General features: G+C 44.3%; 1 protein-coding gene across 18 annotated transcripts in view; it reads right to left on the bottom strand.

Moving 5' to 3' along the window:
* The window catches only part of PTPRT (protein tyrosine phosphatase receptor type T), a 951833-nt gene extending 928575 nt beyond the window's left edge, over positions 1-23258 (bottom strand). For 5 of the 18 annotated variants that reach the window (XM_074318309.2, XM_074318308.2, XM_074318310.2 and 2 more), the window contains exon 1: positions 23014-23255. In XM_074318309.2, the coding sequence (XP_074174410.1) occupies positions 23014-23101 (88 nt within the window). In that variant the 5' untranslated portion in view covers positions 23102-23255. Of the gene's footprint in view, positions 1-23013 lie in introns of all 18 variants that reach the window. The other 13 variants (XM_074318311.2, XM_074318313.2, XM_019748914.3 and 10 more) reach the window with 5 other exon arrangements.
* Between the last annotated feature and the right edge of the window lie 141 nt (positions 23259-23399).

Here is a 23399-nt window from a genome sequence, read left to right as displayed (position 1 = left end):
ATCTTGGCTCCCTCATCTGCTTACTTCTCAGGGTTATAACGAGAGTGAAAGGAAATCACATATTGCAAGCCCTCTGTAAGACGCCTGAGAAGTCAATCCAGGTAAACAGGTAACCAGGTCAAATCCAACCAGAATTTTCCACCCCTCTCTTTCAGTCTCTTAGTTAAATCTCAGCCTCTCCCATACTCCTAGAAGCAAAAAGCCTCTGTGGCATGGCTCTGAAGAATTCAAAGCAAGGGAGGATTTTGAGATGTGGGTTTGTGGCAGGCAGACTCTGCGATGGCCCCCAACAATCCTCACCTCTCAGTACTCTTGCCCGTATGTAACTGCCTCCCCGTGAGTGTGGGCTGGACTAGTGACTAGCTTGTAACCAACCAGAATATACAAAAGTATGAGGTGTGATCATAAAATACGGTGAATGTTTAAAATTTTTTTTTTTAAATTTATTACAGTAAAAGACACATTGCCATTAGTTCCCCTCAAAATACTCCCCCCTCGCTTCGAACAGACTTATCCCACCATTCTTGCCACTTTCTGAAGCAGTTCTGGAAGTCCTCTTTCGTGAGTGTCTTTAGTTGTCATGTCATTTCAGTGATTAGATAAGTAAGACTGTGGCTTCTGTCTTGCTAGCAGACTCTCTCCCTTGCTGGGGAGACGCAGCAAGCCACTGTGTTGGAAAGCCCCATGTGACAAGACACTGAGAGTGGCCTTTGGATGACAGCCACTAGGAAGTAAGTCCAGCAGCCTGCAAGAAACTGAATGCAGACAGCAGTCACAGGAGCTTGGAAACAGACCCTTCCCCAGTCAAGCCTTTGGATGCGACCCCAGCCCTGGCTGACACTGCCTGAGACCCTGAGCCAAAGGACCCAGCTCAGCTGTGCCCAGATGCCAGACCCCCAGAAACTGTTAGATAACTAACATTGTCTTCATTGGCTTAAGTGGTTTAGTCAGTGTTTTTTAAGTGGCTAGCTTTGTGGTAATGTTTTAGGCAGCAATGGTTAACTAACACGGGGTCCACTTCAATTTGAATTTCTCAAGTCGTCCTACTACGAAAGCCACACGCGGTCAGTTCTCCACACACCTCTAACTGCATTATGCTAAGCTTTCACAAATGGAAAAGAATAGATTAGACATTGATTTCTTTCAAAGACACACTACATTAAACCCATCTCAATCCCTTTTCTCCAACAAAGGGATGTCATTTGCCAAATCTTCCTCTTTGATACACGGGACAAAGGAGAAAGTCAAACCATGGCACAGCCATCTCTGCACCTAGGAGGAAGGGGTAACAGGGGCCAGCCTGGCCTGCCTCACACCAGGACTGCAGTCAGATGGCTCTGAGCCATGGCCACCCCAGACCGTCTGGAGAAGCCTGGCACCTGAGGATGCCAGCGGCCGGGTTTGCTTCAGTGGCTATTGTGTCATTATTTGTTATCAAAGTCTCTATTCCATAGCAATCTTTTTCCCATGCTAATCTGAATTTCTCTTGGCAAATAAAAGTTATTTTTAACAAAGAGCCCTAGGCTGTAAACCTGCTCCCCCAGAAGAGTTAGGTGAAGAAACATCAAAGGAGTCACAGAAAGGAGAAAAGAAGCATACTCCTCCAAGGAAACGCCAAGTGTCCTGTCTCACGACTGTCCTCTAAATGCCATTCCAGGCTCTCTGTCGTCTCCCCTTTTTTAACTATAGTCGCCTTTGTGCATTTCCTCCCGCCTGTGCGTCCCCCTTCACTCTGCCTTCATTCAAGCTGCTCCTAAGAAAACTTGCCTTTATGATCACAGAGCTTTCCAGATAGCTGAGGTTTGCTCTTTAATTCAATTTACTACCTACTCCAAATACTTGAATCCAGGGTTCATTAGGCTGAAAGCATCATGCTAAACACCATAGCTGACACTTGAAGAGTTGTGGCTACAAAGCCTTTAAAAATGTTCCACAAACTTCCTTTCCCGCTTACGTGATAGAATGGGGCCACAGCGCACACCCCAGGTGCAAAATCTAAAAAGTGGGTTTCAGGTTTCACCCTCATCCTGCGTACCTGTGTGGCCTTGGGTTGGTCCTTTCATACATCTAAGATTCAGCTTCCTGTCTGTCTGCAAAAGGGTGCTAGCACTTATTAAGAGCAATGGTTAAAATGGAATGATATGTCTGAAAATACTGTATAAAGCATTATAAAAACAGAATCATTGGGATGAAAGAAAACAATTTAGCCTTTTTTTATAACTCAAGATTATCTGTAAAAAGATCAGTTGTTATACTGAGAACCCACACCTCTTTTTACCTCCTGAAGAAAAAAAAATCATAATCGTCCTGTCTGCCAACAAATCTTCAGCGAAGCCGACCGAGGAGTGTGCAGCTCTGCCTCCTGAGTTTATTGAGCTCTCACGGCTGCTTCTTCTAGTTCTCTTTTCTAGAATCACACCCTTTATTTACCACCACTACACACAAACCATCCTGGAGCAGCCAGCCTCCTTCCTTCTAAACCCTCTGAGTTTAGAAATCAAATACAAACTTGTTTAAAGTGCATGTCAAAGTAAGAGTTACAGGCCATAGGATGAGAGTCTGGGGGCGCTCCCTTGGAGAGAGGACCAGAGCTTTGCGTGGGTTCACATGCAATTGGTAGCCCAGAGGCTCTTTAGCGTCTTTCCAGATTCTTTACAGCACACTAGAAGGCAAGCCTTTGAAATAGTAGGATTCAGGAGGGAAAAAAGGAGTTTTTATACAATATTTGGTGTATAGTACCAATTTACTGTTTCTACATAGGACCGCACCCATATGCGTAGACGTGAGCCTACATATGAAATATTCAACAGCAAAGAGGCCACGGACGTCTTTGATATGCGAGGAAATTCCCATGCAACAATGATAATAATTTCCACACTATTTATTCACCCCTTGACATATGTTATCTCACGTGATGTTCATAACCATCCACGAGCCAGGCACTATCATCCCTATTTTCTAATAAAGAAGTTTAAGCCTCAGAGACATTAAGTAATTTGCCCAAAGACATACAGGGAGTGAGCAGGATGATTAGGGATCCCAGCCAGTCTGACCCCATAGCTAGCCCTAATGGGAATGAAAATATCTCCTGGGGCTGTTGTAAGTTCAAACCACATTATCAGTTTTACCTAAAGAAGAGCAATAAACTCTAAAATCAACACACTGAATTGAGATGGAACGTGATTCATACATGAATTACCAATGCTCCAGAAATGCTCAGAAACCATCATTGCTATTATCATTTGACAGGTATTTTAGATGCATCATCTCAAAAGGTCACAAGCCTTCCCCTCCCACCTCCCCACCCGCTGGCAGAATTTTCCCCATGGACAAATGGGGAATCTAGGCTCAGAAAGGACACATAGCTAGTTAAGTGGCAAAAGTGTGGATTTCAATTCGGGTCTCTCTGACTTCAATGCCTATTCTCTTTCCAACATGTTGAATGACTCAAAATAAAATATATCTCAAGGCAAACTATTCTTTTATGATATACTCAATCTTTGCAATTCAGTAGATTCTTCTGAGTCTTGCATAGCTTTGAAACTGAACCAATACTGTCCTGGAAGTGAACACAGCTTGACTGAAACCTGGATCTGGCCAGTTAATAGCTGTGTGACTTTGGGTATGTCACCATGTAACCTCACTAAGATTGCATTTCTTTACAATGATCCAATTTCACAGAGACTTTATGAAGACGAAGTGGGATGACATGTGACGCACTGCATGCGCCATGGTCCCTGACACATGAGGGCTGGCTTTCGGTATTCTTTCCTTAACTCATCAATTATTATTTTCCTTTAAAAAAAAAAAATGGAACTGTGTGTTGCGATTTCAGATGGACCGATTTAAGGTAAATCAGCTATTATTATATAAGAGAACACAGACTCTTCAAATCAAGACTAATATTGCTGAAAGTAATTGCAGAAATCATTTACTATGCATTCATTCGCCTACATTAAGTGAGTACTATCTGTAGGAATTGTGCTGGGCCCACGAAATCAGTGAATAGAGCAAAGTCCCGGGCTACCATAGAGCTCAAATTCTAGTAGAAAAGAGTCCAAAAATAAACACATAAATAAAGAGCCTACATAAGAGGATCGAGTGCTATGCATAGAGATAGCAAAGCTCCCTCTCATTTGGCGAGGATTGAAGCTGATCTCCGAGCCAGAGAATGGACTTCCCTGGCCAAAGGCCCCTCATGGGATTCATGGTGCATCTTTGCTCTCTAGACCAATGGTTCTCAAATTGTCACACGCCCCCGAGTCACCCGGAGGGCTTGTCAAGAGCACAGATTGCTGGGCCCCATCCCCAGAGCTTATGAGTCAGTAGGTCTAAGGTGGGTTCCAAGGATTTGCTTGTATAAAGTTCCCAAGTGATGCTGATGAGCCGGTCCAGGGACCTCAATTTGAGAACAGTTGCCATGGAGGAAGCCATACCAAACAGCAGTGAGGCAGACAGAGAGGAGGATAAATACCCAACCCCTCGCCTCCTGCCTCATCATCTCCTGCCAGGGCTCCCCTTCTGCGGAACACAGTCAGAAACCTGAAGGCAAAGGAGTCAAGCTTCCTGGCATTCAGAGCAGTACAGAAGGGCTCCATGAAAGCAATCCCCTCCCCTTCCCCCCTTGCAAATTAAACGGTGCTAATGGCCTCCCACTTCTCCTAGTCTCTAGGTGTCTCAGCAGCCCTAGTGCGTTCCCTCAACCCAACCCCACCCCAGAAACAGTCCCTTCTAAAGTCTCTTAACACATTTAAAAGAGTTGAATTCTGTTTTCTCTCCAGAGAGAAACACCATCGGACTCCAGACAGCTCCTCTAGTGCTGATATTTTTCAGAAATTGACAAACGCTGTCTATTTCTTCCTATAGTAACATCTATAAAATGCAAATCAAATATCAGATAATCTCTTTTGCTACATGAATATGAATTATATATGCAGCTTGCAGGAACCTGCACAGCATATGCAATGAGAACATCCTGAAAGAGCTTCATGGCCTGTGATGGGAATTAGAGTGACCGATTCACCCTGATTTGCCTGGTACACTCCTGGTTGTGGCACTAACGCTACCACATCCTGGAAAACACCTCCGTCCTAGACAAACCAGGGCAACTGGTCACCCTGGCCATGGGCTCTTGCACGTCACTGAGCTCAGGCAATACTACTCCAGCAACAGCACCACCACCGAGAAGGGCTAGCATTTATCGGGCACTTTCCATGAGCCTGGCCCCAGGCTAAGCAGTTCACATGCAGCACCTCATTGATTTCTCACAACCCCCCTACAGGCAAGTTACTATTATCAGCCTCATTTCATAGACGATAAAACCGAGGCTCAGATGACTCAAATGACTTGCTCAAGGTAACACATGTTATAGAGAGCACAGCACTGACTTCAACACACACTGTCTGAGAGGAGAGCCTGTACTTTTAACCACTGTGGTTTCCTTCATGACAGAGCACATGCTTGGTCCAGCGGCCCCAGACCTGAGTGCACGAGACAGACAGACAGGAACTACCAAAGGTCATATCAGGGACCAAGCTCTAAAAACTGCAGTCATGAAAGCAGAAACTGAAGAGGGGATTTACACATTCTTTATTGCAGGGCACACAATGAAAAAATCCATGGGCAGGCATTTGGTGCCCTTGGAAGATCAGAGATAAAATTACACAGGCCCCCATATTTGCAGCAAAATCTGTGATGGTCAATGCCGGACGCAACCTACAAATTCAAAGGCAGTCCTACGTACGGGCTTAGGCTTCAGGCTCTCCTTTGTGAAACTGGAATAATAACCCCCTCCCTTAAACACATGGGGGGATATCCTGCGGGTTAAATGAACGCAATGTGTCCAGACAAAAGGTGGCTTCTTACAATGCTGTGTTTTCTGGAGCCCCAGAGCTGCAAAGATCACAGTCTGAGATGAATCCCCTCATCCCATCTGAGTTCCTCAGAGCACTTTCCGCTGCAGGGCCCCCAAGGTGGAATCAGTGACAGCGACATCTAGAGACTCAACTTGGGTTCCAGGACCAGTGAGGCTCCTCCAGTAGGAACCGCCCTCTTATAAGACTGGGATCGCTGACTTATTTGGGAGGGCGATGGGGCGTTTTCTAAGAAAAGAGCCCCTCTCTCTCTCACCTCGTAACATTCCACATCACCTGGTGGTTTAGAACCTGGACTCGGACATGAGACAGTTACAAGTGTGGCTGTGACCATGACCTTGCGCCTCCATAAAACCAATTCTCTCATCTTGTATATGCGATGGTCATGCCTGTTTTACAGGATCATTATGAGGATTCAACGAAGTCTTACCACTCCCCCAAAGGAGTTCTCATTGCAAATTCTGAAGGAAGGCTTTCAACCCAGGAATTTCAAACATTAGGAGACCTCAATGTTTCCCCTAAGGATGAATTTAGCACAATACCTGGCACAAGGTAAACTACAGAGAGAACAGAAAGTTGTGGCTAAGAACAGGTTCCAACCTCAATTGCTTGGCTCTACCACTCCCTGGCCACTTGCTACTTAACCACTCTGGTCCTCATTTTTGATGAGTGTACCCATATCATAGGGCTGTGGTGAAGACTCTATAAGTGACCATTAGCAAAGCCTTTGAAATATGTCTGGCTCATGATAAGTATTTAAAGTACACAGTAGTGTTAGAGTTTGCTATTTGGTAGTCATTTTCTCTCCAGTCTTTATTCCTCTGGTGTTCAGTTTGCATCCTTCATGTTCTGCAGATATACCCAGGTGCACCTGTGACGTTCATAACTGTTGAATCTGGTTCCCTATTATGACTCCCCTCTCATCCATCATTTCGCCAAATGACTTGTCACCTTGTGTTTTCTGCTTTCCGTTCCAACAGGAGCCGCATGCTCCTCCTCGGGATGCTCTTTGGGGTTTAGAAATCCTCCTCCCAGGAGTATGGAAAGTCCCCCTGTCATATTCTGATCTGGACAGTGCTACACAGAGTCACTGTTTCAAAGGAACAATCCTGGAAACAGATTCTATTTGTTTCATCTCCTAGACCTGGGAATTTCACAACGTATGCCTTTTGAACAAGCAAACTATAGACGGCGTCAGATAATAAAACTAATCAGAAAAGGGTAGATTTTTAATATATTCAACCTCATCAAAGATCTCAAATGATTTGATTTTCGGGGGGCGGGGGGGGGGAATCAAGTCCTAAAGTCAGAGACTAGAACTCCAGCCCTTAAGAAGCACAGAAGTCATTTCATGGGTGGGAAAACTTTCCCCAGGTTCACAGTATCTCCAAACATTGAAAAGACTGTGCAACATTATTTCCCTGTGTGAAACGTGCCTTTTGAGGGCCTCAAGAAAACCCAGAGCCAAACGCTGTCCCATGATGGAATCTCTGCAATTTCTCCAGGGAGGTCCTGGGAGAGAGAAGAGAAAAGGGGGTGTAGGAAGGGGATGAACACTGGCTCATAAGGCCCCCTCCATCAGGGCCCCAATCACTCAGGCTCCAATGCGTCCCTGCACCTGTGACATAATTCTCTACTTCTCTCCTTCGAATCAGACGCAGGAATCTTAGAATCCCCCATAGAAATTATCATTACAGACTTGGAAAGAAGGTTTTCCTATAGAGAATAAGACCTAAATTTGTTTCAAGAGAATGATTGAAGAAAACAGTACATATGTTTAAAATCTCTATCATTTGTATTTTACTAACAAACCTTGAACACCAAGAATTTTCCTGTTTAAGGAAATAACTTAAATGCAGACATATTACAAAGAGAAGCGTAATTAACAACTGTGTTCTTCTCTCTCCAGAATTATCAACAAATTTTAACAAATTTTCTTCAAGTACGTTCCCCTTTTCAAATGAAATAGAATATTATGGGTAAAATAAAATAGCCCTTTATCTACCACCCCAGCCCCATGTCTCCCCGAACTTTTTCTAAGGTGTGTAGACTTCCATTCTGCTTTTTATACTAACATAAACATACACGGTTTGATTATTAATACATATTTGACTGTTATGTGCATATTTGACTGTTATGTGACTCCTTTTGCTTCCTCCAGAATACGTGGTCTAGCAGATGCTGTTTTTGGTTCATGAACCAGAAGAGCCTAATATTTATAAATATTCCTTAATCGATGCTCAAATTTTTAGTATAAGATCTTCCAAGATGCTGACATACAAGGGCAGCGGCATAGCAAAAATGTGGACTACCTCTGTGTACAAGCAGAATTCTGCCAGTGTTGGCGATATCACTAGCAACTCTGCACCCCATTAGGGAACAAGAAACCAAAACGGATCAGGCCAAGACATACCACATATGTTTGTTCTGTGTGTAATCACCTCACCTCCATGATGTCCTGTATCTTTAGCTAAATAAATCAGGCATTTATGGAAGTTTGGGAGCACATACAAGGTCTCTGCCAGATCACCTGTAGCCCATGAGAAACTATGTCACTGGTGTCATAAGTGGGAGAGGCATGAAGAGCTCCCCATCATGGCCAGATTTTTATCAGGCATCAGAATGCGTGAGTAAAACATGCCTGAACCATGAGAATTTTTGTGGGGGGAGCTGAGTCAAGTGGAATTCATCTACTGCTCTTCTCCTTCCAACCATTTGGACCTAACATATAATAAAAGATGGCTGATCCAAGGGCAATGAGCCCATAGCATAACTCCTGGCATCTTCTACATGAGCCAAAACAGTGGCTCGGACTAAGGCTCTCCAAAAAAGGTTGAAACCCCAAAAGAAGAAAATGTCTGAGATTTGACTCAAAATCTATGCATCACAAAAGGATGCCCCCAAATTAGACATCTGAAAGGATCACCTGGAATGGGGGCGGTACCAAGGGCCCCTAGAGCTCCAGGTGGAACTGGTGGTCAGCAAGTTTCCAGGGACAAATGACAGCTGCTGAGGTTTTGGAGACGACAGGAAATGAGGATGGAACTAAGAAATGCTGCAGTGCTCGCTGAGCCACTTCTCAGGGAAAAATAATAACAATACGCTTTTGCACACAAGTGAGTTGAAATGTTGCCACATGTTTTTTTATGTCGAAAGAGGTCAAGATAATAAAGGCAAGAAAGCTCTGACTTTCTTCGATCTTCACCAAAGAAGGACCAATAAGGAAAGTGGTCCCAAATTAAACTAAGACATTCTGTTTTAACATATGTGTACATCTTTTACAGACAATGGTGACCTTCCAACTCTGGGATTTGTTCAGGTTAATTGCACTCCTCCACCAAAAATGGTGTTCAGAAGGTCAAGTCCCAGAAATAATTTTACTTGGAACACACACGCTCTGTGCAGAAGATTTAAGACAACTGAGTTGGAAAATTTGCATTGATAAATATACCCCCAAAAAATGTTTTGTAAACTTCTCTTTGAAGCAGGGGCGCTACAGTACTTGGGTTAAACTCAAGAGTCTGCAGGTTTGAGGTGAGCAGCATAATAATTGACAACTATAACCTTCCTCTTTTCCAGGAGGTTCCACAGTTCTTCAAAAGACCTAATGTAAATGGTCTCAAGACAACGCAACCCAAACTGTCAGACAGCTGGCTTCTGCTTTGTTCCAGACAATTTTGTTTAGAGGAAGATAACCATCCTAAACTGGGGCAGCTGAGACACAGGGAAGCGGCTTCTGAAAACAGCTGACCACTCCTCCCATCCCGCCCCCACCCCACCCCTGCTTTGGGACAGATTAGAATCTCAGCTTAGAAACTCGGTTTCTAAAGTTTCTGAGCCGAAAACCACTCCCCCCGCCCCACAACCCCAATCCACATGGGCTATGACAAAAGGTGAAAAAATAATGCAAAAGATGAAGCGATGGTAAATGGATAATATTTAGCAGAGGAAAGATTCACTGAATAAAAGAAAAAAAAAACAATAGTGAAAAGATCAGGAGTTCAGGATCTAGAAGTAGGCGAGGGACTGGACATGGAAATTGCTTTGAACTCAATCAGGTGCAGCAGAGCGGGCTGAGGGCCCTGACCCAGCCCTATACATGCAGTTTCCACACAACCACCTACAGCAGCCCTGACCCAGGAAATAATGCCCCCAGGAGGCGTGCCTGGCACCCAACCTTGCACATCTGACCCAGCAGGACTGAAGATGACAGCTAATAAATAAGAAACTGCTCAAAAATCCACGCCCCTAAAAGTGGAGACCAAACCAACACTTCCCCAGGGCAGATGAAGGGCCAGCTCAAGGTGTCTTGTCTCCTCCTTCCCCAGTGTCACCTCCTGGAAATGACTCCAAAAGGACCTTGGGTTGGGACCATCATAAATAGGTCCTAAATTCAGATAATGCCTAGGTAAGCACAATTGAGGACTTTGGGCACCATCACGACGACCATCACACCCCCAAAGCAAATAGGTAATCCATGAAAACAGGTCAATTTCTGGAATGGGTCCCCCCCGGAAGTCCAATGTCTGGTCCAACCATTTGGATTTTGACAAAACCATCCTTTACTGGAAGATCTTGTGGGCCCCACCCTGAAAAAAAAACTGTAAATGACTATACTATTGTGACAGCAATTGAAACTAAGAGTACAGGCAGGACATATTTTGATCCATATAATAATCTGTATATTTACATTAAAACTTCTGCTCACTGTAACTTATTAAATCCTCAATCTTAGTTTTATGTGACAATTAAACATCCTCTGGAAATCGGTCAACAAAGGTCTAAAATAAGTACTAATATTTAAAACTGGGATGTCTAAATGTAATGAAAATATTAAATGCCAGCTAAATTAAATTATAGCCCTAATCTATTGGTGTTTTTGTTTTGATTTGGATTTTTTTTTTTTTTGGGGGGGGGGGCTTTGTTAAAAATTTTGATTGGGGAATATTGCGGGACAGTGTGTCGCTCCAGGGCCCATCAGCTCCAAGTCATTCTCCTTCAATCTAGTTGTGGAGGGTACAGCTCACCTCCAAATCCAATCGCTGTTCTCAATCTTTAATTGCAGGAGGCGCAGCCCACCATCCCATGGAGGGAATTGAACCGGCAACCTTGTTGTTGAGAGTTCATGCCCTGCTCTAACCAACTGAGCCATGCAGCCGCCCCTCCAGAAGCTCAGTGGCAGTTCATTGTCTTCAATCTACTAGTTGTGGAGGGTGCAGCTCACTGGCCAATGTGGGAATCGAACTGGCAATCCTGTTGCTCAGAGCTCATGCTCTAACCAACTGAGTCATCCGGCCACCCGTATTGGTGTTTTTTATAAATTGGTTCTTGTGGAAACTAGGTACTAGTGTGAAAGTTTTACAGTCTTATAAAACTACTAGAGTCCTTCAAATTTTAGGATAAAGTTTAAAAAGTTTTCTGATGGGTCTTTCTCTTAATTCATCTTTACTTTCTGACACTCCTAATTAACTTTAAGATTTGGACCAAGTCAATTCTGAGACAATACATCTCTCTTTTCAAAGGCCTTTAAAGAGTGAAAACTTGACACTGTATTGACACTCATACCCAAAATAACAAAAAGAATTAAGAGATTTGAACACACTTTAAAAGTTACATTGGCATTTTTCTCCAAGATACAATGTTTCTTCTGCTTGTCTATTACTTGAGGTTCCTGGGGTAGGCAGCTCCTGAAATGGTTCCCAGAGATCCCTACTTCCTGGTATTCAACCCTTTGTATGATTCCCTCCCATTGAGTGTGGCTGGACCTAGTGACTTCCTTCTGACAAATAGAATATGGCAAACAGGAGGGGATGTCACTTCCACACTTTAGTTACGAAAGACTGACTTCTGTCTTTCTCCCACTCTCTCCTGCCCTTTCAGTTGCTCACTCTGATGCAGCCAGCTACCACGTTGTGATGGAGGGGCCCATGTGACAAGGAACCCAGGGCAACATCTAGCCAACAGCTCATGAATCCTTCCAACAGCCATGTGAGTGACCTTGGAAGCAGACCCTTCCCCATTCAAGTTGAGTCAGCTGCAGCCTCAGCTGACACCTTGATTGTGTGAGCCATTCACAGCCAAAAAATGCAGCTATTGCCACACCCCTGATTCCTGACCAAGAGAAATGGTGAGAAAACAAAGCCACTACATTCGTGAGAGAGAACTTGTTACCTAGCAATAGACAACCAACACAGCTCTCTTAGAGTGAGACTAGGATGTTATTCTTTTTTCTTTTCAGAAAGTTGGTGCCCAAGAAACACTGACAGATGAGACTCACCTGGAACCATGCACTTAGGGGCCAATTCCAAGACGCTTTGGGAAAAAAGAAACAGTGACACCAACTTCTAGGCCATCCTCCAATTTGAGCACATAAGTATGACAATGTCAAAATTATTTTTAATCAGATGAATAAGTTCTCATGCTCAAATCAACTTTAAAAAAATCAAAGACATAAATGGTTATAAACGCATTCTCTTTAAATTATCTTTCTTTTTCTGTCACTGACATTACCTGCAGTCCCTGTTTTATTCTGTTCTCGTTCAGTGTACAAATAAAACACCATAATGTGCATCTCAGATTCTGATCTCTCCACAAAAAGGGATCAGGGCTCTTTAAAAAAAAAAAAAAAAAGTAACTGACTACATGTTTGGGAGAAAAAAAAACCTAGAGGTGAGCCTGAAGATCATTGTTGTCACAGAAAAACAAGGACACTCTCAAAGATGTCTGATAGCAGTTAACAAAAAGCATCTGGCTTCACCAACCTGTGATCATTTGAGCAGCAAAAATAAGCCATAATTATAGTCAGTTAAAGCAAGTCCAGACCTTCCAAGGCCACGCGTTTATGATGATCAAACATTAAGTGCTCTTTAAAAAGTTCTCCTTGCTGACGTGAACCCATTACTTCATGCTTGGTTCCACAGAGACAAGTGCAGGACAAATATATAAGGATGAATATATAAACACCCCCCATGAGTCATGGGAGAACCAAGAAAAATGGGTCTCTGATCTCGTGGTTGGTTTCAGAACCACTGGGATAAAAGGGGAGTAAAGCAAAGTTGGAGTGATTGAAAGGACACAGGCTTTCCAGGGTCCTCGGAAGCTGGAGCTGGGAATGTGGGTGACAGCACTGTCCTCAGCTGGATGAGATGAGCCTCACCATGCTGAGAAAGCTTGAGGTTAGGAAACACCTTATTAAGAACAGCACATGGATTACCATTACGTAGTTCTTCTGTGTTGTGGATGGAAACCCCCATAAAGGTAGAAAAAACCCAGGTATGGAGTGTTCTTTTCTCACCTCTGGCAGCTATTCATTCTGCTTATAAACTAAGGGGCCAGAAACATGTTGCATCTGCTCCTGAACTGGGGAGCTTCTTTCTTCTCTTCTGCTAAACGTTTACATGCTTGGCTTAATGAGAAAGAAAATGAATGAATGGTCTAGTCTCTCCACCCACCAACCCATACCCTACTGAAACACACCAGGCGTAAGGTATGCGTGTCCTCAATCTTAATAGACACTGCCATTTTAGCATTCAAAAACAGCTGCTTCAATATCTACTATTCAACAATGAACAGAGATTTCCAGTCAGGATGGCAAGACAGGTAAACACTGTACTTACCTCCTTTCATAACCATACCAAAATTACAACTAAACTACAGAACAACCGTCATTGCAAGTCACCTAAAGTCTAGCTGAACAGAAGTCCTACAACTAAGGACATACAGAAGAACCCACGTCAAGACTAGTAGGAGGGGCAGAGATGCGGAACAGGCTGGTCCACACCTGTGTGTGACCATTAAATATCGGGAGCGATATCTCAGCTGTGGAGGGCTCCCCTCCATGAGGAGTAAGGGGTTCCAGCCCCACACTAAGCACCCAACCCAAGGTTTCAGTGCCAGGGAGAGAAGTTCCCATAACTTCTGGCTGTGAAAACCAGCAGAGATTATGGCTGAATGAGATGGAGGGCAGCTGCAGTCCTAGGTGCTCCCCTTAAAGAGACCACACACAAACTTACTTGCTGACAGATTCACTCGCTCTGACCTCTAGGACTGGGGCAGCAGCTCGAAAGGCACCAGGGACATACAAGGAGGAACTGAATTGTCTGGCTTCAGAAGAAGGGTTGGAGGGGCAACTTTCTCCCAGACGGAGGAGTGGGTGGAAGCCACTGTTTCTTTGTTGAGTCCTCCCCCGTCCTGGCATGTGAACTCAGGCAGATGCCACATCTGAGTCTCCATCAACCTGGATAACACCGTTCATTAGCCCTGATTCCCTGAGATCCTGCCCCACCAAACAAACATTTGGGCCCACCCAAGCTGTTTCCAGTGGCTTTTCTGTATAAATGTCCTACCTTGGCTCATGCTACGGATTTTCCTAAAATCTCTCAAAGGTTCACAAAATCCAAATAAGCAGCTTCGGTGTGTCCTGTACCTCTGGCTGAGCCGCCCTAAGCCTAGCACTAGTGACAGCCGGCCTTGGTTTGCAGCTTGGCCTCTCAAGACACCTCCAAGCACAGCGTGGATGGTGGCCATCTCTGGATTACTTTATGGCTCATGCCAGGTGACCCAGGCAGGGCAGAGAGACTGCAGCTGAACTTGGCCTTCAGACGGTTCCCTTCCAGGAGGCTCTGGGGCTGGCACACCCAGTGCCCAGGTTAGTATTGAGCCGGAGGATAACCCTGCCACCTCTAAGGATGACACACCCAAAGGGCACATGGGGCAGGCACCAGAGCCCTGCTAAAACAAATCCTGTTCCATGGGGTCAGCCCCTGCACTACAACTCCTCCACCGTAGTCACAGCCAGTCCTCAACAACCAATCAGCCCAAGGATCAATCCCTCCCATTGATGTACAAACAGCAACTAAGGCTCACCTACAACAGGAGGGCACACACAACCCACACAAAAGACACGCCTGGATTACCCAACTCAGGTGTCCAGGGAGACTGTACTACTAGGCACCATAGGACATCCACTACATAAAGTCACTCTACTAAAGACCAGGAGACAAAGCAGCCCTACCTAATACACAGAAATAAACACAAAGAGGCAGCCAAAATGGGGAAACAAAGAAACATGTCCCAAATGAAAGAATAAAGCTCCAGAAAAACAACTAAAAACTATGGAGACAAGCAATCTACCAGGCAGAGTTCCAAACACTGGTTATAAGGATGCTCAATGATCTCAGGGAGAACTTCAACAAAGAGATAGGAAACAAAATTGGAGATAGAAAACATAATAAAGAACCAGTCAGAAATAAAGAATACAATAATGAAAATGAAAAATATATTACAGGGAATCAACAGTAGATTAGATGAAGCAGAGGAATGAATGAGCGATTTAGAAGATAAGGTAGCAGAAAACACCCAAACAGAACAGCAAAAAGAAAAAAGAATAGACAAAAATGAGGACAGTTTAAGGGGCCTCTGGGACAACATCAAGCATACAAACATTCGCATCATAGGGGTACCAGAAGGAGAAGAGATAAAGGAAGGAATTGAAAACCTACTTGAAGAAATAATGATGGAAAACTTCCCTAACCTGGAGAAGAAAATGGATATTCAAGCCCAGGAAGCACAGAGTCCCAAACAAGATGAACCCAAAGAGGCCCATACCCAGACACATCATAATTAAAATGCCAAAAGTTAAAGACAAAGAAAGACTCTTAAAAGCAGCAAGAGAAAAGCAGTTAGTTACCTAGAAGGGAGCTCCCATAAGACAATCAGCTGATTTCTCAACAAAAACTTTGCAGGCCAGAGAAATTGGCATGAAATATACCAAGTGATGAAAAGGACCTACAACCAAGATTATTCTGCCCAGCAAAGCTATCGTTTAGAATTGAAGGACAGATAAAGACAAGAAAAAGCTAAGGGAGTTCATCACCACCAAACCAGCATTACAAGGAATCTTAGAGGGACTTCTTTAAGATGGAAAAAAAAAAGATCAAAAATATGAAAAATAAAATTGCAATGACTATATATTAGGTTGGTGCAAAAGTAATTGAGGTTTTTGCAATTATTTTTAACCTTTTAAACTGTAATTACTTTTGCACCAACCTAATACCTGTCAACAATCACTTTCAAAGTCAATGGATTAAATACTCCAATCAAAAGATAGGGTGGCTGAATGGATAAGAAAACAGGACCCTTACATATGCTGCCTCCAAGAGACTCATTTTAGATTAAAAGACACACACAGACTGAAAGTAAAGAGATGGGAAAAGATATTTCATGAAAATGGGAACAAACAAGCAAAGAAAAAGCTGTGGTCGCCATACTTATACCAGAGAAAATAGACTTTAAAACAAAGAAGACGAACAAGAGACAAAGAAGGACACAGTAATCCCCACTTCTGGGTATTTATCCGAAGAAACCCAAAACGCTACTTTGAGGGGACCTGTGCATCCAAATGTCCACTGCAGTATTATTTACAATGGCCAAGATATGAAGGCAGCCTGGGTGTCCCTGAATGGATAAAGAGGAGATGGTACATGTATACAATGGACTATTACTCGGCCATAAAAAAAGAATGAAACCTTGCCATCTGCAACAACATGGATGGACCTACAGGGTACTATGCTGAGTATAGCAAGTCAGACAGCGAAAGACAAATGTCATATGATTTCACTTATAAGTGGAATCTAAAGAACAAAATAAACAAACAAACGAAACAGAAACAAACTCATAGATACAGAGAACATTTTGATGGTTGCCAGATTGGAGGGGGTTAGGGGTAGATGAAAAGGAGGAAGGGATTAATAAGTACCAATTAGCTGTCACACAGCAGTCCTGGGGATGCAGGGTAGAGCATAAGGAATGTAGTCAGTAATATTGTAATAACTACGTGCGGTATCAGATGGGTACTAGATTTTTGGGGTAATAGATGGTAGGGGGGTTGGGGGCAGGATGAAAAAGTGAAGGGATTAAGAAGTACAAACTAATCATTACAAAATAGTCACGGGGATATAAACTAAAGCACAGGGAATATAGTCAATGATATGGTAATAACTATGCGTAGTGCCAGGTGGGTACTAGACTAGTCAGGGGGGGTCACTTCCTAAATTATATAAATGTCTAAGCACTATTCCATACACCTGAAATTAATATAAAATAATACTGAATGTAAACTATAATTCAAAAATTTAAAAAGGTGAAGGGGACTAAGAGGCCCAACTTTCCAGGTACAGAACAAATGAGTCATGGAGATGCACTATATAGCGCAGGGAATATAGTCAATAATATAGTATAGCCTGGTACGGTATTGATGGTTGCTGGACTTATGGTGATCACTTCTTTAGGTATATAAATGTTGAATAACTATGGTGTACCCCTGAAACTAATATAATACTGTATGTTAGCTATATTTTAATAAAAATCCTAAAAATTAAAAAAAAAATGAACAAAGCCAGCTAATTGCTCAGATCCTTGTCAAAACTTAATAGTCTTACATTTTTTCATTTTTGCCAAACTGATGAGTGGGATGAAACGTTAGCTCATTGATTTAATTCACAGACTAAAGAGCCTAAAAGAAAGAGAGGGGAAAGAAACAAATAAAAATAATGCCTTGCAAATAACTCATGCAACAAACTATCTTGGAAACAGGCAAGCGATACGTAAATTATAGTAATGCCATTTATTGGGTGCCTGTTTTGTGCCAGGAAGCAAGGTGGACAACTTACGGGAGTTCTCTCTGGCTCTCACAAATACCTTAGCATTGGTGCGCCCACTTTACAGATGCAGAAATAGGGTTTCAGAACAGTGAAGTAACAAACCAAGGACACACAAGCTGGGAGCCAGGATTTATTTAGTTACACAGCCATCCCCACTTTCCAGTTTTCCAATCGTTCCATCACTCCAAAATATTTTCTCTCTCAATCTCTGCTCCCATGCCCAGCCTCAGGCAACCACTGCTCTGCTTTCTATCTCTATAGATTGGCCTTTTCTGAATATTCCATATAATATATAGCCTTCTGCATCTGGCTTCTTTTGCTTAGTATAATGTTTTTTGAAGTTCATCCATGGTGTAGCATATATGAAGAATTCATTCCTTTTTATTGCTAGTCATATCCATTGGATGGATTCACCAGTTGAAGATCACTTGGGCTGTTTCCAGTTTGGGGGGCTATAATGAATAACGGCTGCTTTGAACATTTCACGCATGTGTGTTTGTGTGGACACATATGTTTTTAATTTCTGTTGGGTACATTCCTAGAAGTGAAACTGCTGCATCCTAGGGCACGTATATGTTTACCTTTTTAAAGAAACTGCCAAACTGCTTACCAAAGTGACATCACCATTTTTTCATTCCCTCCAGCATCAAATAAAAATTTTAAGCTGAATGTTCAAGAGATTGGAAAGACTTTATATCTATTCCACTCATGCACCAGTGAAAGTGTGTGTGTCAGACAGCAGTCTGACTCCAGTGGGGGGAAAAAACAAAGTCTATAACACTGTGGACTCATGTCAATTTATTAGTTATCCACCCACCTGAAGGGGCTTCTGAGCCGTCATTGTCTGTGTAAATACCTAGGGTGGGCCAAGTGAAATAATGCTGACATTTTGGGATAAAACAGGCCAAATGATCACCATTTCTCAATGGACCCTTACTCTTTCACCACTCTGCCTTTCTGACACATTGTCATTTTTCACAGTTGACTTCTTATAGGTCCCTTGGGATCTATTCCTAGAATCCTCACTGGGTCCCTCTGTATCTTCCTTAGCACCTGGAACTCTTATGAATAGATAATAAATAAATGGCATTATTGTGTCCATTTCTCCCTTTTCCAGGTAAATGAAATTGTCCACAGAAAGCCCACACCAAATTCTGACTCAATGACCCCAACGGGCCACCCGGGCCCACCTGGATACAATATTAGTGATGACCACTGTCCCTTTGATTGTGTCTGAAAATGTTATTAAGCCATAAAAAAATCCATAGCTTTTTTCCTTTCCAAACTCATTTGACTCCATCTTATAAGATTTCGTGAGACACTCTAACTGCTTTCTAATATCTACATGGTGTTGCCTCCTAGCCCCAATTCTGTAATGTGCTTGCAAATGTTATTACACGTGTCGGACACAGTTTATTTTCAATAATCTCCTTGCTTTTTTCTTTACTTATTGGAACGCCACAACCCTCTATACGTTTACTTATTCTTTGCTGGTTTATCAAGTGCACAAAGCAGCTTTCCCCTCACTGCCACAGAGGTCCACGCACTTGATATCTAGGTAAGGGAGGAAATGAAGCAGTGGACCGAGCCCTGAGGCAAGGAAGGGTGGTAGGAGGACAGAGAGGATACACCCAAATACTTCCCCGTTACAATGTGTAACCATTTGTTTTCTTTTCTCAGTTCCCATGTAGAAAGGTAAAAATGTACTTAAAACAAAACATCTCCTACCTAAACCCTCAAGTGGCCACATGTATTAGCGTCACCTGTTAGAAATTTTCATTTTAAATCTCTTTCTAAAAGTGACTGCACAGAATCAAGCTTCCAAAAAAAAAAAAAAAAGGAAAACTAAATCATCATCACCCAAATCCAGCCATCTAATTGGCAATTCGTCACTGAGTTCAGCATCAGTGTACCCGTGACCTGGGTACATACACTGATGTCAGGGCAAATAGTGGACAGGCTACCTTAGGATAAAGTCCTGCTCCGTACCAGTCTGCTACTCACTCTGCATCCATCATCTAATTTAGTCTTCACAAAACCCAGTGTGGAAGCTATAATTATCCTCTCTTTACAGATGGGGATCCAAGCGGGGAAAAGACTTGCCCAAGCTGGCATAGCTAGAAAGAAGCAATGGAAGGATTCAAATTGAGGACTTCAGACTCCAAAGCTCATCCTCATTTCTCTAAATCACGCTGCCTCCTGAGTTAAACTCCCGTCTCTCACCATGGTTGCCACGCAGCTCTACTATCTCTTCATCATCATCAATAAATATTTATCAAGGGCCCACCGCCTACGTGGCATTGCTCTTGTTTCCACAGCAACACACTGTCAGAGAGTCATGGGAGTATCCTGTGCTTAAAAGAACAATGCTGTAATACCCTGTGATCGTGGCTCTGAAAGGTGACAGTTACACTACTACAGCGGATGCCTCTCAGCTGGCAGCGTGGAGCCTGCAGGAGCTGGGCAGGGGGTAAGCAAGAAGAAATTAAGTGGGGGAGAAAGATTGGTTGTAACCTGAGAAGATGGTCTGCTTTCACTCTGAAGGTGTTTGCAATCATTGCTGAAACAGAATCCAAGCCAGGTTTACACAATAATTGTTCTTTTTTTAGGAAACAAATCAAACCATCCAGGACAGAAAGTAAAATTTGACTGTACTGCTGACAGTTCCACAGAGGTATCTGGCAATGATTATCGAGCTAAATAACTACATCACTAACAATTGCAATCTCAAGTCAGCCCCCTTTAAGATCCATTTTTGCTCTCAGTGTACAGATGCTGACATCCACTAGGAAATGGACCAATATCCCCTTATCCATTTGTTTAGCTGTCCCCCTCTTCCCCAACCCCAAATCATATTTTGCCATACTCTTAACAGGCTGATTTTAAATGTGTTTTTTTAACTATCATTCCTTACAAAAATCATCTGGCTCATGAAAACACATCTCAGAGTAAGAAAGAAGGAAATTGCCTTTTGATAACAAGCTTACACCACTGACTTCTGAACACCGGAACCAACATGTTACAGCAAAACATATCACCCTAACTGTGTACTAGATGTAAGCTTACGAATTTGAAATTGCTTTCCAGACTGGGAATCATCTGACTAAAAGTATATGGAGACCACATCACTGAATTTTAAAAGGTATTATTTACCCAAACTTGCCAAAAGTTTCAAAAAAGATACTTCAAAGGAAAGTGAGCTATTGTCATATTTATACTAGATTTGAATTCCAACAGTTTCTACATTTAGAAAAAAACTAAGAAGATAAGTCCATTTTAAAGTCAACATTTGCAGCATGCCTGCATCTACAAATGCAGACGTTCATGAAGGAATTCCGAAAAAAAATAAAGAAACTTAAATGGTCTAGTTAGCATTAAACCAGAAAGGAGAGAATAGATATATACATAAAATCCCCATTTTGACAAATGAGTGAGGCTTAGGATGCACCAAATCTCCACCACAAGCTAATTCCCCTCGTTGGTTGGAGCCCGTGGAACAAACGCAGTCACTTGCTGAGTATATAGCAAGTAGCAGGTTTGCAAAAGCCTCTCAGCTCAGGTGGAACCAAAAGAAACATATGGAGACTTAACAGTAGATTTCTTTCCAAACTGTACTCCAGGATTGCTTTTCTTCCCTATGTGTTCCAAAGAGCAAATAAAGAAAAGGTGCTTGCTCCTCACACTTCTCTAAATGTTTTAACAAAAGGCTACTGAATAAACACATTACTCATTTAAAAATTGAAAAGTTCTATTCCTGAGATGAAGCAACTAGATTTGCATTTTAACAGTTGTGGGAGACCGCCACCTGGCGGGAGCATCCGGAACTAGCGTGCTTTTAGCATCAGACAGGTTCCCAAGTCGGTACGGTTTTACCGCATGCTATCTCAAGAACGGTTTGAGACCCGTGGCAGAATATTTTTATACTGTTTTTGTTGCGGGAACGTGAGTACTATTAACGTGTGTGGCAGGTCTTCCAGGCGTTGGAGGATAGTAAAATTAAGTCACGAATTATGCCAGGGTCCCCGGGACTGCCAGAACATCCTCCTTCTGTCCCCTCCCTAGCACACCTAATATAGATGCTAAGCGGGGAAAACAAGACTTCTACTCCATATTTAGAAGGATATCGTGGTTGTCCCTCTACTCTCCCTTGCTAATCCGACCTTTCAGCTTTACACACCTCAAAAGAAGTGTCCTCCTAATCGCCTAACTTCTCAGCCACGGAAACAAGGCTGTCCCTTCACAGAAGTCCCATATTCAGTTCCTATTTTGGGTTGGAGCAAGGGAGACCCCAGTGCATTTCCAATAGAATGCCACTCCAGCGGTCCTTAACCTCAGAAGCAGCCTGTTTAAAGAGGTTACACTCCCCCAAAGCTCCTTTCCTCTCTCTCTCTCTCTCTCTCTCTCTCTCTCTCTCTCTCTCTCTCTCTCTCTCATAATATATGGACAACAATGGTACTCAACAACCCAAAAGGAGCCTTTCCTAAGTCCCACTCGTTTATCACAGCCTGACCCTGTGATCCCAGCATCCTCTGCTCAGTGTGGTCACATCAAAGCCAAGAAACTTCAAGGTGATTGTGAATTTGGAAGCATACCTGCACCACTTCCTTCCTTCCTTCTCTCCTTCCCTCCACTGCTTTTGGGGGTTTTGCTACTGGAAGCTGCCTGCGGTGGAGTTTGGTGATGTGTAAGCCCTCGAATTTGGGAGTTTCTTGTGCATGCCATCTTACCATCAGCAACATACCCCACACACTGGAAACTGCCCCTGCTCACTTCCTCCCCATGGTCAACCCCAAATACGAGTCCCCCAAACTTTTCAGGAGCAGACATCCTCACAGGTCAAAGCCACTCCACGTGAAGGGCCTTAACAGGGGTGCCCATTTGCTCCGGATAAAAACCACGGGGTAGGGAGGAGGTATTGCTGTCTCACTCGTTAACACGAACACCCCCCACGGGGGCTATCAGCAGCTTGCTTAAGGTCAAGCTTAGGGGCGCAGCCTGGTTAGCGCAAGTCTGGAGCTTCCTGTATCTCCCGGGAGAAAAGAAAACCCACTGCCCTGGCAGCCTCGGCCTGCTGGCGACCAGGAAAAGCGCGCGCTGCCGGAGAAGCTGCCGGCGCGAACGCTCCAGCCCGGGCGTCGCTGCCGCTTCTCTTCTCATCTCGCCGCCCCAAACACTCAAGTGACAGATTCCGACAAGTGGGAGGCAGCAAGTGGAAATATTCGCAACAACCACGGAAAGTTACTCCAGCCCGGGGTGCGGCGGGAAAGTAGAGCGGAGAACTTCGGCAAACGCGGGCAGTCGCGGGACGCGAGGGGCCGGGCACGGTGGCCCGGGCGCGCCTGGACGCAGCTGGAGGCAGGGACCCGGGCTCCGGCCACCGGGACCCGCGAGCCCGCGAACCCGCACAACTTTCTCCTCGGCCCCGCGGCGGGTGCCCGATCGCCCCAGAAAGGAGCGGGGAGCCGGGCGGGCGCACTCACCTGCGGCGCTCTGCGCCCAAGCGCCGGGCAGCAGCGGCAGCTGAAACCTCAGGAGCAGGGTGAGGGCGAGCGCGGCAAGGCTCGCCATCCGGGCGGCGGCAGGCGGCTCAGCCCCTTCCCGTGGGGGCCCGGGCGGGGACTGGGGCGGGCGCGGGACGGCCCCGCATTGCCGGCGCCGCCGCGGGCTGTGCGCGCCCTGAGCGCCGGGCTGGCTCCGCTGGGCTCCTGGAGCCGGCGCAGCTGCGCTCGAAGCCGAGGCGCCGCGCGAACTGAGAAGCGAGGCTGGGCGGGGGCGGGACGAGGGGGCGGAGGGCGGTGTCCCCGGAGTCCTAACGCCGCCGCCGCCGCTGCCGTTGCCCGCCGGGGCGCTCCGCCTTGGCAGCACA

The sequence above is a fragment of the Rhinolophus sinicus genome, chromosome 13, assembly GCF_057876585.1.
Source record: "Rhinolophus sinicus isolate RSI-liver-muscle chromosome 13, RSI-T2T, whole genome shotgun sequence".
In the NCBI taxonomy this organism is placed as follows: Eukaryota; Metazoa; Chordata; class Mammalia; order Chiroptera; family Rhinolophidae; genus Rhinolophus; species Rhinolophus sinicus.
The sequence above is the reverse complement of the archived record's forward strand: the minus strand, read 5'-3'. Positions and strand labels throughout refer to the sequence as shown.